This window comes from Stegostoma tigrinum, chromosome 17 (genome assembly GCF_030684315.1).
Source record: "Stegostoma tigrinum isolate sSteTig4 chromosome 17, sSteTig4.hap1, whole genome shotgun sequence".
Classification (NCBI taxonomy): Eukaryota; Metazoa; Chordata; class Chondrichthyes; order Orectolobiformes; family Stegostomatidae; genus Stegostoma; species Stegostoma tigrinum.
Window position 1 is genome coordinate 44,902,884 of NC_081370.1, and position 17,000 is coordinate 44,919,883.

The window sequence follows — 17,000 nt, forward strand, 5'->3', positions numbered from 1 at the left end:
CTTTAGGACCAGACAAGTGCTGTTAAGTGGAGTAAAATTACAACAAATTACTTCCATATTAAGGTAATTACTTCTTTGCAATATAACTTCCTTCACCTAGTCATACATGCTGGGCTATTTTCAGTAATAACAACTGACACAAAGAACACAAAATTTGTAGGTTCCTGGGATGTGTGGAATCTGTTACAAACAGGCCTGGAATTTAGTAAACCCACACATTCACACAAGTTATGGACAATTAAAAACAACTATGGGCAGTACAAATTTGGACTGCTGCAATATTTATAATCTAGAATCTCTTGAAGAGTAAACCATACAGTGATACATCAACCAACCCCAACTGCAATAGTTAAAAGCCAGGAATTATTTCTCGACAATGTGATGTTAAATTAAATAAGTTCAAATCTAACTGCATGAAGCCAAATGATTTTTCCTACCTTTAAGCATTTGTGCAGTGTCACATGTTACTTCTGTTTGAAATTCAGAGCCATAAGCCAATCATATACACCTCCTGGTCTCTCAAGATAGCAAGTATACATTAATTCACACCAACACTTTTCCTCTAATCACAATTTCCAAAGGCGTTATGCGTAAGTTTAGCACAATAGCTTTAATAACGGTGACAAATAGTTTGCTACTTTGAAGAATGTTGCAAAAATAGAAGTGTTAAATCTCTCACTCCCACTACAACGATTCCCTCTTGTTCCAAAAGGAAAAAGGCACCAGATTCAGAAAATATCCCAGACCCAAAACATCAGCTTTCCCGGTCCTCTGATATTGCTTAGCCTGCTGTGTTCATCTAGATCACCACCTTGTTATCTCAGATTCTCCAGCATCGGCAGTTTCTACTATCTCCAAAAGAAAGACATACTCAGTTGACATTGCAATATCTAAGAAGAGATAGTTATGTTTCAGATTCACATTTCAAAGGAAAGATCATCAACCTGTAACAACTGCTTTTTCTCCACAAACACTACCAGATCAGCTGAGAATTTCCACCAGTTTCTACTTACCCTCACATTCCGGATTCTCACAGCAATCACATTCTTCCAGTTCTGAAAGGGGATACGGGTGGTGGTGATGGTAGTAGGGTGGGAGAGAATCACCAGGCTCAAATGCTAACTGTTTGCTTTCCATAGATGTTGCCACACTTGCTCGGTTTCTGCAGTATTTGATTGTGTTTCACATCTCCAGTATCCGAAGTTCTTCGCTGTTATCTTAATCCTATTCTATTTTGTACGCGAGTGGACAATTCACTGCTCATTTATAGTTTTCAAGAAAAGGATGAAACAGTTCAGTTAAATCGTGATCACAAAATGTGAACTTGCTTTTAATATTCAAGGGAGTTAAACATATTCAATCCACTGCCAAGTTTCATCTGTAAACAGCAGGACTTTACAAACTGAATTAAAAATATCAGACCAACAATTTAAAATTTAAAAAGGAGGAAAATCAAAAAGCAGAGCCAGCTTCAAAAGATGTGCGCATCTACCTATCTATATACAGCTTGTATACAGACTTTCGTATCAAATGAGGTAATACAACTTAAAAATGGACTTGCCCTCCCATGGAGGTTAATACTTTTGAATTAACAAGGTGTAGAGCTGGATGAACACAGCAGGTCACGCAGCATCAGAGGAGCAGGAAAGCTGACTTTTCAGGCCTAGACCCTTCTTCAGAAAAAAAAATATACTTTTGGGTATTCACTTACTTCAGAAACGGCAAAAGACACACATTAATTTAGTTTACACAACAAGCAAAATTCTGTTCAGTTACAGCAAATAGAAGGCACTGATTCTGACCACTTTTCATCAGATCAGGAAGCAACCACTTGTTAAAATTCTCTGATCTGTGTATTTTCAACCAACCTCCAACCTGGCCTGAAGCAAGAGCTCTGGTACAGACAAATGGAGGCATTGCATGGCTCAAGTGGACATTGGGAAATGCAAAATGAAATGTTTCTAAATATATTGAGAAGACAGGCCTGTGTGGCAAGGAGAAGGGCTGTTAACAAACATACCTAGTACCAGGCAAGTGTGTCTTAGTGGCTCAGCATTAGCCTTTCATCAGCACAAGCTGGACTTGAACTGAGCCATGACATGAAAGCAGTCTTCAATCTCTGCTAGTAGGGTCCAACGTGAAATTAACTTGGATAGTCTTAACCCATATGCTCGCCAGCTTGATCCTACAGTATACTGTAACTGTTAGTCACCAACAGTCCCCACAAACAACTATTCAGCCTCCCAGCCTGATCGTTAGCAACTCCTTTGTCTGTCCAACTGTCCTTCTCTCTCTTTGGGCTCTATCCTATCATTTATGACCCACCCTGCTATTTTCTGCATATAAAGTGATATTTTCCCAGCCACCGTCAGTTCTGAGGAAGGGTCACCGGACCTGAAACGTTAACTCTTTTTTTCCCTTCACAGATGCTGCCAGACGTGCTGAGCTTTTCCAGCAAACTTTGTTTTTGATCCTACCATATATATAGTGCAATTTGGCATTAAGGTGGAAAAGTCATTTAGACAGTTCACAAGTGATGTACATAGATCCTGATGATCAACAAATCATTATATTTTGTCTTATAAAAATAAGAGTTAAAGCATTTTTGCTATTTGTCCATGCCTGATTCTACATAAATGTACATGCCTCAACGGGATGAAAAAGAATGTTGTTTTAGGCACAAAAGTCATCATACTAAATATAGATTTATATGCTTACATGAAGCAGTAGGTGGTTAAAGTGCTTTTTGAAATAATGGTTCATGCTGTGGGATGCAGTTTTCACATCTGCAATATCAGCAGGTGTCTCACAATTGTTTCAGCATATTCTCACTACTTGGAAGAAGCTTGACATATCTCATGAATCACAGGAAAGCACAACCCTTCAAGATCTTTTTGACTTTATCAGAGAGCAATCCAATTAGTTGCACTTCTCAACTCTTTTCCTGTTGCACTGCAATTTTCTTCTCCTTCAATTGTCTAATTAATTCCCCCTTCAAAGTCAATATTGCATCAGAATCCAACACCCTATCAGGTGGTGCACTTAAAATTCAGCTACTTACTTGTTAATCACCAAAAACACTTTCCCTGTGGTTACTGACACCTCAGAGTAAAAAAAACAAATTTTCAAGGCTATCTACAAATGCTTCATGGTTCAAACAGTTCAAAAAAAAGTCTTTGGAGATTCCTTAATTCCCAGGAGTTTTCTAACTTACACACAATTGACAGATCTCATTTTTGCAGCCATTCTTGCAAATCTTTTCTGTATCCCTCTGAAGCCTTCATCACTTTCCAGAAGAGGTCTGCTCTGCATTAGAAAACACTTCAGCTGGGGGTTAAATTACTGTTCTAAATAAGTTTTGCGTAATGTCTTTTTTTTTAGAAAAATACTCTATACCTCTTTTTCTAAATTACAAGATCCCATTAGCTGATAGACTGCTCCGTTGACTTGCCCTGTCATCTCCAAAAATGTGCACAACCACAGTCAGATCTCTCTTTTTAAACCTCCCTTTAAAATTATATCTTTACAGTGTACTGTTTCTCATTCATTCCACAAAAAAATGCAATCACACTTGTTTTATTTCATCTGTGTATCAGCATAGTTCACCAGCCTACCCATGTCCTCTTAAAGGTTCTTACCAATCACCCTACAGACTGACTCACTAAGTTACCTGTTTTTTGAACTATGTCCTGTACACTAAAAGGCAGTCAATTATCTATGCTCCTAATGATGAAATAGAAACTTTTTTCCCCCATTTTAAAATCAGTTTAATTCAATTTCATATTTTTTTCAAAAACAAATACTGATCCCTCAACATTGCAACATTTTATTTTTCCACCTCAGTCTAACCTGAACATATCAAATCCATCAAACTACTTATGCAGACCAACAGGAGCTACATTTTTATCTAAACAGCTTGTGCCCTAAAGGGTCCCAGGAGACAGTAACCGAACAAAACAAAGGCAAGAAATCGAAAAAAGAAAGCAAGCAAAGTCAAATAAAACAATACCAAAAGGAACTGACATGCATCGTAGAAGAGGCAACTTTTTTTAAAAAAAGATGCTTATAAATACAAACAAAAATTTAATAACACAGCAAAATCAGATTTGAATCTCTCTCTAGTTTGTCTCCTAATATCACCTTATCCACAGCATGCACCTCCCAGTCCTTTGCTCCTAATCTCAATGAACTGTTGAGTATTAAAATAAAACTTGGCTTCTTGGCTCCCACATTTGGCTAACTTGAATAAAAGCTCTTCGGTTCCTGTGACCCTCTGAAATCTGCTATCATCACGCCTGTTCAAATCATAAATGACATTTTATGTCTTATGACAAAGGTAAACAATCCCTCTTTATCCTTTCAGTCTGCAGCCTTTTGTCTGGCAAACCACAACCTTCACCAAAGCCTCTCCACAACTAGTAGGAACTTTCTGGCTTGGTTCCCATCTTATCTCATCATAGTCTTTGAATTGTCGCCTTTTAACTACCATCTGTTATTGTAAGAACTCATCTAGATCATTCATTGTTTAGGGAAGGAAATCTGCCATCTTTATCCAGTCTGGCCCACATGACTCCAAACCCACAGCAATGTGGTTAATGAAATTATCCTCCCAAGTCTTACAGTCACCCAGCTCAAGGTAAAGGATTGGCATTAAGTGCTCATCTTGTTGGCAATGTCCACTTCCCTTTAAAGAATAGACAAACAGTTTCCAAATGTCTGATGGAAGTAACCAATTTTATCTCATCACTAGGAACTGCTTGTCAGACTGTGAAGCACAAGGCAAATAGAAATTTCTTTCATCTAGACACTGGGAGTATATGGTCTACAACTCTATAACAAACCCCATTCTATAGCCAGCAACACCACCCTTGTTTCTAATAACTGAGACAGATTTGACTCTTGACAGCCCTGGTGCCATTTTGACTCCAAGACAAGTTGAGTTTTCAGCCAAACATTCATGCTGCCACTAAGAAAAACCACACCCAGATTGAAAACATTGCCTGATTGTATCCCTGCCTTAACTTACCTGCTTCGAAAACCACACTGGCATGACTAGACTATCCTTATGCATGCCTGGCTGGCTACCCACACTAATTTCTGTCAACATGATCATCTGCTGCCTATGTTCTATCTTACACAAATCCTCTTCATCCATCATCCTTGTATCTGTTGACCTACTTGCACTTAATTCACTTCCATCAACCATTTACAGATCTGGGACACACCAGTGAGGGTAGAAAATTTTACACCAAGGGAATATAAAAAAGCAATTTGAAATGAAGGGTCACAAAAACTCTGAAGTTCTTCTCCAAGCCACTCAACATCTTGACTCAGAAGCATACCCTCAGATACACACATGATAGGAGCAGAAGTGGGCCTTCAACTCCTTCTGCCTTCATCATTCATTGCAATCATGGTTGACCTTCAACCTCAGTACTATAATCCCAATTTACACCGCCCCCCCCCCCCCCCCACCCACTGCCGCCAATATCCTTGATCCCTTGAGCTACATCTGCCTCCTTATGGAGAAACATGGTTTTGGTTTCAACCATTCTCTGTGGGAGTGAATTCCACAGGTTCACCACTCAGCTTAGTCCTAAATAAGTTTATCCCTTATCCTTAAACTATGACCCCTAGTTCTGGAGTCCTCCACCGCTGGGGGCATCCTTCCTACCTCATCCTGTTACAATTTTGTATGTTTCCATTAGACCATCCCCCACCTTCATTCTTCTAGATGCCAATGAGCGCAATCCTAAATTACTCAATTGCTTCTCATATGCCAGCCCTGCTATTCCAGAAATCAATTTAGTAAACTTTGCTGCACTCTCTATCAAAAACATCCTTCCTCTGCTAAGGAGATTGAAACTACACACAATATACCAGACGTGGCCTCACCAATTTCCTATATTTGCAGCATGACATCCTCGCTCCTGAATTCAAATCCTCTTGCTATGAAGGCCAACAAACCATTTGCTTTATTTATTACATGCTGCACCTGCACATTTACTTCCAGCAACTGGTGCACCTGGACATACAGATTTCATCGAAAATGCTTTTCTCTCAATTTACAGTCAAACAGAATTAGAATTAGATTTTGTCATAGGTACTCAAATACAACAATACTGACAACAATTACAGTCACCAATCTCTGGCTCCAGAGATAATGGGAACTGCAGATGCTAGAGAATCTGAGATAACAAAGTGTGGAACTGGATGAACACAGCAGGCCAAGCACCATCTCAGGAGCACAAAAGCTGACGTTTCTGGCCTAGGCCCTTCTTCAGAAAAGGGGGAGAGGAAGGGGGTTGTGAAATAAATAGGGAGAGAGGGGGAGGCAGATCAAAGATGGATAGAGGAGACGATAGGTGAAGAGAAGGCAGACAAGTTGAAGAGGCAGGGATACAGCCAGTAGAGGTGAGTGTAGGTGGGGAGGTAGGAGGGGATAGGTCAGTCTGGGGAGGACAACAGGTCAAGGGAGTGGGATGAGGTTAGTAGGTAGGAAACAGGGTGCGACTTGAGGTGGGAGGTGAGGATAGGTGAGAAGAAGAACAGGTTAGGGAGGCAGGGACGAGCTGGGCTGGTTTTCGAATGCAGTGGCAGGGAGGTGGTGGGGGGACAAGGGAGATTTTGAAGCTTGTGAAATCCACATTGATATCATTGGGCTGCGGGGTTCCCAAGCGGAATGTATGAGTTGCTGTTCCTGCAACCTTCGAGTGGCATCATTGTGGCACTGCAGGAGGCCCAGGATGGACATGTTGTCTAAGGAATGGAAGGGGGAGTTGAAATGGTTCGCGAATGGGAGGTGCAGTTGTTTATTGAGACCGGAGGAGTGTAGGTGCTCTACAAAGCAGTCCCCAAGCCTCCGCTTGGTTTCCCCAATGTAGAGGAGGCCACGAGTAGAGTGGATACACATTGGCAGATGTGCATGTCAACATCTGCTTGATGTGGGAAGTCTTCTTGGGGCCTGGGATAGGGGTGAGGGGGAGGTATGGGGGCAGGTGTAGCACTTCCTGCGGTTGCAGGGGAAAATGCCGGGTGTGGTGGGGTTGGAGGGGAGTGTGGAGCAGACAAGGGAGTCATGAGGAGACTGGGCCCTCCGGGAAGCAGACAAGGGTGGGGATGGAAAAATGTCTGTCTTCAGTGGTGGGGTCAGATTGCAGATGGCGCAAGTGTTGGAGGGTGATGTGTTGGATCTGGAGTTGGTGGGGTGGTACGTGAGGGTGAGGGGGATTCTCTTTTCGTGGTTATTGCGGGGACGTGGCGTGAGTGATGAGTTGCAGGAAATGCGGGAGACACGGTCAAGGGCGCTCTCCACCACTGCGGGGGTAAGTTGCGGTCCTTAAAAAATGAGGACAGCAGAGATGTAAAGGAGTGGAATGCCTCATCCTGGGAGCAGATGTGGTGGAGGCAAAGGAATTGGGAATAGGGAACAAGGCAAATCCCAAGGCTTTTTACGCATATATTTGAAGCAAGCGTGTACCAAGGGAAAGATCAGGTCCACTCAAGGACAAAGGAGACAAGATGTATGTGGAGCTACAGGAAATGGGAAGAGATCCTTAATGAGTACTTTGTATTGGTGTTCAAAGGAGAAGGACATGACTGATGCTGAGATTAGGGATGAGTGTGTAAGTACTCTACAGAATGTCAATATATTAAAGGAGGAAGTTTTCGGTATCCTAAATTGCATTCAGGTAGACAGGTCCCCAGGGCCAGATGGGATCCATCCCAGGTTGCTGCTAGTGGCAAGGGAAGAAATAATTGTGGCATTAACAGTTATCGTCACATCCTCTGGCCACAGGCGAGGGTCCAGGGGACTGGAGATTAGCCGTTCTTGTTCCTTTGTTTAAGGAAGGAAGTGGGGATAATCCAAGAAACTATAGGCTGGTGAGCCTGATGTCTGTGGTGGGGAAGCTCTTACAGACGATACCGAGGGACAAGATATATGCAAATTTGGAAGAAAGTGGACTAGTGGCAGGCAGCATGATATTGTACAGGGAAAGTCATGATTCAGCAAACTGACTGAACTTTTCTGAAGAGATGACAAAGATAATTAATGAGGGAAGGGCTGTGGATTTGCTTTATACGGGCTTTAGCAAGGTACTTGAAGTCCCACAAGGCAAATCAGTGCACAAACTAAAATCACATGGGGTTTGGGATAGGTTGGCTGGGTGGATGCTTACAAAACTGACTTGGCCACAGAAGACAGATGGTAGCAATGGAAGGGTGCTGTTCAAAATGGAGACCAGTACCAGTGGTGTTCTACAGTATCAGTCTTAGGACCTCTGCTGTTTGTAGTATTTATAAATGATCCGGAGGAAAACGTGGGTGGCATGATGAGTAAGATTTCAGAGGATTGGTGGAGTTGCTGATAGCGCCGACGATTGTGAATGTATACAACAGGATCTAGATTGGGGACATGCGCCTAGAAAAAGCAGATCGAATTTAATCCAGACAAATGTGTGGTGATGCTTTTTGGAGCATCAAATCTCGCTATCAATTATACTGTAAATGTCAGAACTCTTAGGAGCACCAACATTCATTGGATCTGGGCATGCAGGACCATAGTTCCCTCAAAGAGGCAACACAAGTGGCCAAGGTGATAAAGGCATACGGCATGTTTGCCTTCATTGGCCAGGACATAGAGTACAACAGTCGGCAAACCATATAACAGATATACAAAACCCTTGTTCGGGCGCATTTGGAGTAGTGTGCAGTTTCGGTCGCCACATTACCAGAAGGATGTGGAAACTTTGGAAAGAGTGCAGAGAAGGTTCATCACGGTGTTGCCTGGTCTCAAGGGCATTGGGTAAGAGGAAAGGTTAAAAAGACAAGAATAGTTTTCACTGGAAAGACAGTGGCTGAGGTGCCACCTAACAGAGGTCTAAAATTGACAGGGAGGATCATCAGAGGCTTTTACCCAGGGTTGAAGTTTTAATTAAAAGGGGTCACAGGTTTAAGGTGAAAGGGGGAATGTTTAAGGAAGATGGGGGAGGAATGTTTTTCAGAGTGAAAGGAGCCTGGAAGGCGCTGTCAGAAGAGGTGGTGGAAGCAGGCATGTTGGCAACATTTAAGAGGCATCTGGATGTTTACATGAACATGGAGGGAATAGAGGGATACAGACTGAGTATGAGGTCTGGCCACCCAAAGTTTGGAGGAACAGCAAATTATATTCCGCTTAGGAACCCTGCAGCCCAATGGTATCAATGTGAACTTCACAAGCTTCAAAATCTCCCCTTCCACCACTGCATCCCAAAACCAGCCCAGCCAGTCCCTGCCTCCCTGACTTGTTCTTCCTCTCACCCATCCCTTCCTCCCACCTCAAGCTGCACCTCCATTTCCTACCTACTAACCTCATCCCGCCTCCTTGAACTGTCCATCCCCCCTGGACTGACCTATCCCCTCCCACCCATACTCTCCTCTCCACCTATCTTCTCCTCTATCCATCTTCGGTCCGCCTCCCCCTCTCTCCCTATTTATTTCAGAACCCTCTCCCCATCCCCCTCTCTGAAGAAGGGTCTAGGCCCGAAACGTCAGCTTTTGTGCTCCCGAGATGCTGTTTGGCCTGCTGTGTTCATCCAGCTTCACACTTTGTTATCTGAGTATGAGGTTTGTTTTTTTTTTAAAAAAAACTTAGGTTATGGCAAGATAATTGGCATAGGCTCGGAGGGCTAAAGGGCCTGTGCTGCACTACTTTTGTTCTTGGACTCTGATATAGGCACGCAGGTTGCCAATCAATAACCTGCTCCCAAAATGGATTACCTCCATTCCTTATCTCCATTCTAAAGGGTGGTCCCTTCACTCTGAGGCCGTGCCCTCAGGTTCTAGTCTCTCTTGCTCTCTTCATGTGTGCTCCACCCAAATCATTCAGCATTCCTCAAGTTTCAATCAGATCCCTGCCTCATCCTTCTAAACTCCACTGAGTACTGACCCCGAGTCCCCAACCACTCATCCTGTGACAAGCCCATCATCCCCAGGATTACTCAAATCTCCTCTGGACCCCCTTGAAAGCAAGCATATTCTTCCTCAGATACAGGGCCTAAAACAGCTCACAATATTCCAAATGTGGTCTGACCTGAGCCTTACATTACCTCAGCAATACACTGCTGCTCTTTTATTCCAGCTCTCTTGAAATTAATGCTAACTATGCATTGGCCTTCCTAACTGACAAAGGAAACTGCATGTAAACCTCAAACAGAATTCTGAACCAGTTCCAAAGGGTCACTGGACCCTCAACATGAACTCTGCTTTCACTAGACAGACGCTGCCAGACCTGCTGCATTTTCAGATCAATTTCTGTTGTTCTTGTTCCATTAGCTTCCCGATCACTTCTTCTAGTTACATCCTCAAAGAATTCGTGGTCAAGCACAATTTCCCTTTTGTAAATCCATGTTGACTATAATTGATTCCACCAGTACTCCAGCAAATCCTTGCTAATGGACTCTAGTATTTACCATACTACTGACGGCAGACTCATTGGTCTACAATTGTATGCTTTCTTTACCTCCCTTCTAAAATAGTGCAGTTACATTGTCAACCCTTCAATCTGTAAGAACATCCCAAAATCTGAAGACGACCACCAGTGGATCTATTACTTATTAGGCCACTTCCTCTACTACTCTAGGATGTGGATTATCAGGGCCTGGTGATTTATCAGCCTTCAATCCCATCAAATACCCAAAATTGTTTCTCTGCTAGTTCAGATTTGCTTCAGTTACTCGTTCTCACTAAACCCGGTTTGCCGTATCATTTTTGCTATGTTACTCGTGTTCTCTTTTGTGAGGGCAGATCCAAGTATAAATTTAAATTGTCAGTCATTCCTTTGTTCGTCGTTCCAAATTCTCCACTTCTGACAATAAGAGATCCAATTCTTTCTAATTTCATCTTTTTCTCGACATACCTGTAGAAACTTTTACAATAAATTAAGCTTAAGTTAACACTCATACTCTATTTCCCTAGTTAGTCAACCCCTTGGGTCTTCTTTATTGAATCCTAAGTTGTTTCTAATTCTCAGGTTCCTTGTTCTTCTTGCCGATTTGTATTTTTTTTGCATTTATTTCCAATTTCATTCGTAAGCCATGTTTGGCCAGTGTTCTCTTTATACTCCTGCCCCAGAAGGACAAAGTAAATTTTGTACTTCAGCCTTTAAATGTTGTCATTGTATAGGTAATGTCATTCCTTTCTGTAACATTTCCCAATCTATCATAGCCATACATATGCCTTATACCATTATAGTTTCTCTTAAGATTCAGCGCTCCAGAGAATCAACAACCTCACTCTCCACCTTCATAGAACCCCTCTAGGGTGAAAGCAGGCCATTCATCCCCATTGAGTCCACACTTACGCTCTGAAGAGCATCCCACCCAGATCCAACCTCCTGCCCTATTCCCATGGCAAATCCACCTAGCCCACACATCCCTAGACACTTGGCCAATTGACCTAACCTACATATTCTTGGACTGGAGGAGTGAACGAGGGCACCCACAAAAAAACCCCAGAATGTCTGCACTGTCACTCAAGGGTGGAATCGAACTTGGGTCCCTGGCATTGAGGCAGCACTGCCAATGAGCCACCACATAACCCCTAATAAAGAATCTTGATAAAGAACAGTATCATATTTTGGTCACTCATCATTCCTTCAATTTCAATGGCTCAAAAGCCTGTAACTCCCTTGCTGGTCACACAGTGGGTACGCCTAACTGACTGCAGCGGTTCAAGGCAACTTAGCTCCACCCTCTTCGTGATAATTAAGGATGGGCAATAAATACTAACCGAGCCAGCAAAGACCCTATTCCATGAATCAATATAAACGGTGTATTTCAACTCATTAGCAGCCAATATAAAATTTAAAAGGAAGCAAATTAACAGAAATTGTGAATTGCAAGTAGAAAAATGTTTACAAATTAAATGTTCTGCAAGTGAGATTTGGATAGCAAGGTGAAAATGTACTACGTTGGTCCTTGAGGTACCAGCAAACTTTCAACTCCATCACTTCCATGGTGAAACTTCTCTGTATAGTGCTGTTATATGAAGTTTAAAGAGGATGATCCAGCAAAGATGGTAACAGCAATGTGTTCATCAGCATGATTCATGACACGGAGGGGAATTTGGAGAAGATCATGTTCTCAAGCACCTGCTGTCCTGGCAAGCGATGTCCAAGAAACTCGGCAATTTACTATACAGCAACATGTATAAAGTGCATATTGTAGTTACAACATGCTTCAGATGGAGTGTGCAAACCTCAGAGTGGCTGTGAGAGCAAGTGGATAGGATGCTGACCCAGAATGCTATGCAATGAATAATGTGAATACCCATCTTGTGACATACTCTCGTAGCCGCAAAACTGCTGAATCAACTAATCTGGATCACTACGAACAAATGAACTGCCTTCAATTTGCTGTCTTCTCATTCAATGTCTTCTTCCTACACTTGCAAAGGCAAAACGTACCACAAGCATTTCCAAGCAGTGAGGACAGGCTTCTGAATTTCTGCTAACAATGCCCTCGACATAGAGCTGCATAAATATGCTTCAACAGGATTTGTTCTTCGACTTTGTTTTCCCTGAAAACAAAACAGCTTGCCATTGTTTACCAACACCAAAAACAGAGCATCAATTGCACAATGTTGTTTGATTCTACTGCACCAGTGAAGGATAACAATGTGGTGCCACTTATTTGTCTGCCAAAACTGATGCAGAAATACCACTAAGACAGCTAGAGAATGCTGCAAGAGGCACTTTTCAAAGTTTTAATCCAGCACGAAATTGATTTACAAAATACAAAGTCGGAAATGCATAAGAAATTGACTGAATGCCACCTGAGTATGATTTACTGTTGCTGGGAGACATAACTTAAATCTCGCACTCTAACTGTAGAAATATATGGAAGCTGACCACTTAGCCAATGGTAGCCTTTAGCCCCTGAGCAATAACCAACTATGATCACCTTAATCTGTCAGACTTCTATATCTCCAAGTCTTATAAAAGTAATATATTGTGGGTGCTTGAAATTCAAAATTAAAGCAGAAAATGCTGGCAAGTCCAGCAACATCTGTACACAGAGAAAGTATGTTCAGGTCTTTAACCTATCCCAGTTCTAATAAATTGATAGGTTTTGAGCAGGTCAATGAGGAACAAGAGGAAAGAGAACAAGGGAAAGTCTGTAATAGAATGGAACACAGACAAGATTAAAATGACAGAACTTTCATGACAGAAGGCAAAAGGAAATGGCAATCAGGCAAGTATAGAAACAGATATTTAAATGCGATGCCAATGCCAGTCTATGGGCAAGGGTGGTGCTGTTGTTTGACTGACTAACCTCCACTTAATGGAGCCTGCACATGAAAACGAGCATTTTCTCCTACCTCTCTCTGGATCACTACCCTCTCTGATTACTTCATATGCCCATTTGACTTTTTTTCTCCAACCCCCGCCCTCCATCCAACTTAACCAGTCTCTTCCTACCGAAAGTGAAGTCTTCTGAAGCCCGAGGTCATCAATTCCGGTTACCTGACCCTAATCATCTCCTATTCACGAAGGGCTCCCAATGCCTCGACACATCCTCCACCCAGATGAGAGATCTCTGCTTCTTCACAGAATGTTGGCCTGACCAGTTGACATTCCCCTCCTCTGTCTGAATAAAATTCTTCACACAATGAGCACCACTTCTTTTGATACCCAAAGTTCTCTTTGATGGAATGTGGGTGTTGCTAGCAAGGCCAACATTTGATGTTGGTCCCGAACCTGCCTTCGATTGAGTTACTCGCCAGACCATGACAAAGTGCAGTTATGTGGTGACACATTGTTGTAGATCTGCAGTCATATCTAACAGGCAAGGATAACAGATTTCTTTTCCTTAATGGGCATTACATGAACCGGATGGTGGAATGTAAAAACAGAAAAAAAATCTGAAATTAAGAATCTAATTATGATCATGAAACCATGGTTACTTGTTGGAAAAATAAACTCACCTGGTTCAAAGTCCTTCAGGGAAGGAAACAACATCCTTACCTAGCCTGGCCAAGATGTGACTCCAGACCCAAAGCAATGTAGTTAACTCTGGGCACTAACATGATTGTAGCCAGCGTCACATTCCGTGAATGAACACAAAGAAAAATTTGTCATGGAAGTAGTGCAACTGAGTCAGCAGAAACACTACCAATGTGAACAAACACTCCAAATTTTAAAAAAAGGAAAAAGTATACCTGGAAATGGCTTCAGTCACCATTTAGATGAAGTAGCTCACAGAATTGAAAATTAAATGTACATTGAAATTACACATGCAATTATTAACATGCTTGAAATCTACAATGATTCCCTGAACATGATATATTTGTAGAAGCTAGGCTGAAGCCCTACTACTATTCCTGGAGAGTGAAATTCTTTCATACTGGTGGCATCAGTCAAACAGCTGGCAATGAACTCCCAGAATATAGATTTACGTTGCCACCAACTGCTTAAAAGTGAGAATGCTATCAAGTCATTGTGCATGCAGCAGCTGGCTTTGCAATGAATCATGAAATACAGAAATCCAGCAAGTTCAGCCACACCTTCTGACTGGAACTTAGGGGAAAAAAAAAGTCCAGCTACGATTGAATAGGCAATCTGGATTTTAAAAATGGATTGGCTACCAGTACTTGGTTTCCTGTCCTTCGGCCTTTTAGAAGAGTGCTCAGAGGTGAAACCAAAACTTAAGCTGTTGGTGCAACTGTTCAGAATAAGCCACATTCTTATTTTAATGTTGGCCAAGTTAGCGATATATTTCTTTAAAATTATATTGTTATTGCACGAAGAAAGCAAGTTAACCAACTCAAAAATAGGTGCGTGTTCCCATAACAAGTTGTGAATGCTTCTTGGGACAGAATTTCAACAACATATTAATAGACCGATGATAGGTTACAGGTATCACGAGATCACAGAACAAGAGCAGATAAATTGAGTTGAGGTGCAGATATTCTGTAACCTCCTCCAGCTGCCGATAGGCCTAAGGGATTGATCAGCCAATCCTGTTTCTATATTCAATTCTTCTGCCCCAGTCATCCAACTATTCCTGAGCCACACCATGTGTCAGTTAAAAGGAATGGTCAAGTCCAGAAAGGGTAAAAATAACCAGAATGTTAATACCCTCAAGGCATTATTAGGTTCAAATCAAGTCAGGAATACATCAAGTCAATCTATGAGCAGAATAATACATTTATGTTATTCTGTGCTATAATACATGCTGTACTCTTGGTGCCCATAAGGCTATAATTGAACTCATCCTGCTGCCATAAACAGAAGGAGTGATACTCATCAATAAAGCCCATTACATGCACAGCATTCATTCCCTGTAAAATGCCAAGTACTAAAATTATATACAAAATGTACTTGACCATACCAACCCCATGAAGCTCACCGTAGTGCAGCACCTGAATAAACTATGCTTTTGAGGCAAATCATGCTTAAATTGAAAAGTGTCGGTTATTTAACACCATTATATTTCTTAATACTTGCTTATAGATACATGGATAGGTCATTATTTACAACAGCATCACTGAACTACTGACAAAATTCTAACATTTCAAGAAAATAAACCTCAGAAATTTAATCAAACATTAGTTAGTGATTCAGCCTACTTGCAACTCCCAACTTCTATTCAGTTCAGAACACAATTGCTGGAGAACCATTAGCAAGAATAACTAACATTGAAAGGTACAAGACAGGCGCATCAAGAATGTTGTAATTTGCCCACAGAGGAAATATGTGCCCTGCTAACAAGGCAGAAGATTAATCTGACTTGAAATTTTCTTTCCTTATTAAGCATGTGGTGGCATTTAATTTGGTTGTTCAGGAGAGTTTTGATTTTTGCTTGATTAAGTGAACCATGAGAAGACCGAACATCCACTGAGCTCATACTGTAACAATATCTTAAAGTGTAGACAGACAGATTACGTACAGTTGTGTTTGGGACCAGACCAAACTTCCCTCAAAATATTTTAAGAAGATAGGTCAGACCCCAACTTTTTCTTAATTTAAACTTATAAGTGTAAGGCATTGTGTTCCAGATGTAATTCGATTGGTCAATTTTCAATTCGATTTTACTATTCGACTTTATGCAAAACACTTACATTTTTACTCCACAGTTAAAATACAGACAAAATAAGGGCCTAACTGTAACTATCAGCATACTTAACATGATAAAATATCAAAATATTTATATTAACTACTGTTCCAATACAGTAATATTCCATAAACACTTGGCAAAAGCAAAAATCAGTAAAACAGATTATCAAACATGCAATTCCAGCAGCATGAAGAGAAGCCCAGCTTTTATCTGTAAAAGAGGAAATAAGAGCTTCGACATTCTGCTTCAAGACCCCAGAAACTGCAGAAAGCTAAAACTAAAAATCCTAGTTCTCTGACAACTTGACCCCAACTATTCAGAATGCTTCTATCCAAGGTCTCACAAGCTATTTACTAAGTCCAGAGCCAGGGGTCACAGGTTAAATACAATTTCAGACTAACTTGAGAAATTTCTTCACTTGAGAGTAGTGAGCCTGTGGAATTGTGTCATAGAATGCAGCTGAGGCCAAAACACTGATTGTTTTCAAGGAAGTGACAAATATAATTCTTGAGATTAAAATGATCAAAGGGAATGGGGAGAAAGCAAGAACAGGATTACTGAGTTAGATGATTAGTCTCGATCATATTGAAGGGTGGGGCAGAGACAAAGGCCTACTTTTGCTTCTACTTTCAAGGTTTTTGAGATTCTGCCACTAACTTCAGACAGAACATGTCAAAATGAACCTGTCCAGAAAACACGTGCATGTGTCATATTTATGTTGTACTACAACTTACGAAAATGAATAACTTTAACTAAAGCGGGGCCTGAACTGTGGCTCAGTCGTAAGCACTGCTGCCTCACAGCAGCAGGGACCTGGGTTCAATTTCACCCTCAGGGGACTGTGTGGAGTTTGCACATTCTCCTCGGATCTGGGTAGGTTTGCTCCAGGTGCTCCAGTTTCCT

General features: G+C 41.5%; 1 protein-coding gene across 3 annotated transcripts in view; it reads right to left on the bottom strand.

Moving 5' to 3' along the window:
• LOC125459518 (transmembrane protein 263-like) overlaps window positions 1-17,000 on the bottom strand; it is a 145,670-nt gene that overhangs the window by 34,615 nt on the left and 94,055 nt on the right. Inside the window, exon 1 of one of the 3 annotated variants that reach the window (XM_048546045.2) lies at window positions 1,014-1,152. The exons of the other annotated variants lie outside the window; for them this stretch is intronic. Within the exon in view, the coding sequence (XP_048402002.1) occupies window positions 1,014-1,137 (124 nt within the window). The 5' untranslated portion in view covers window positions 1,138-1,152. Of the gene's footprint in view, window positions 1-1,013; window positions 1,153-17,000 lie in introns of those variants that run through there. 3 annotated transcript variants of the gene reach the window in all.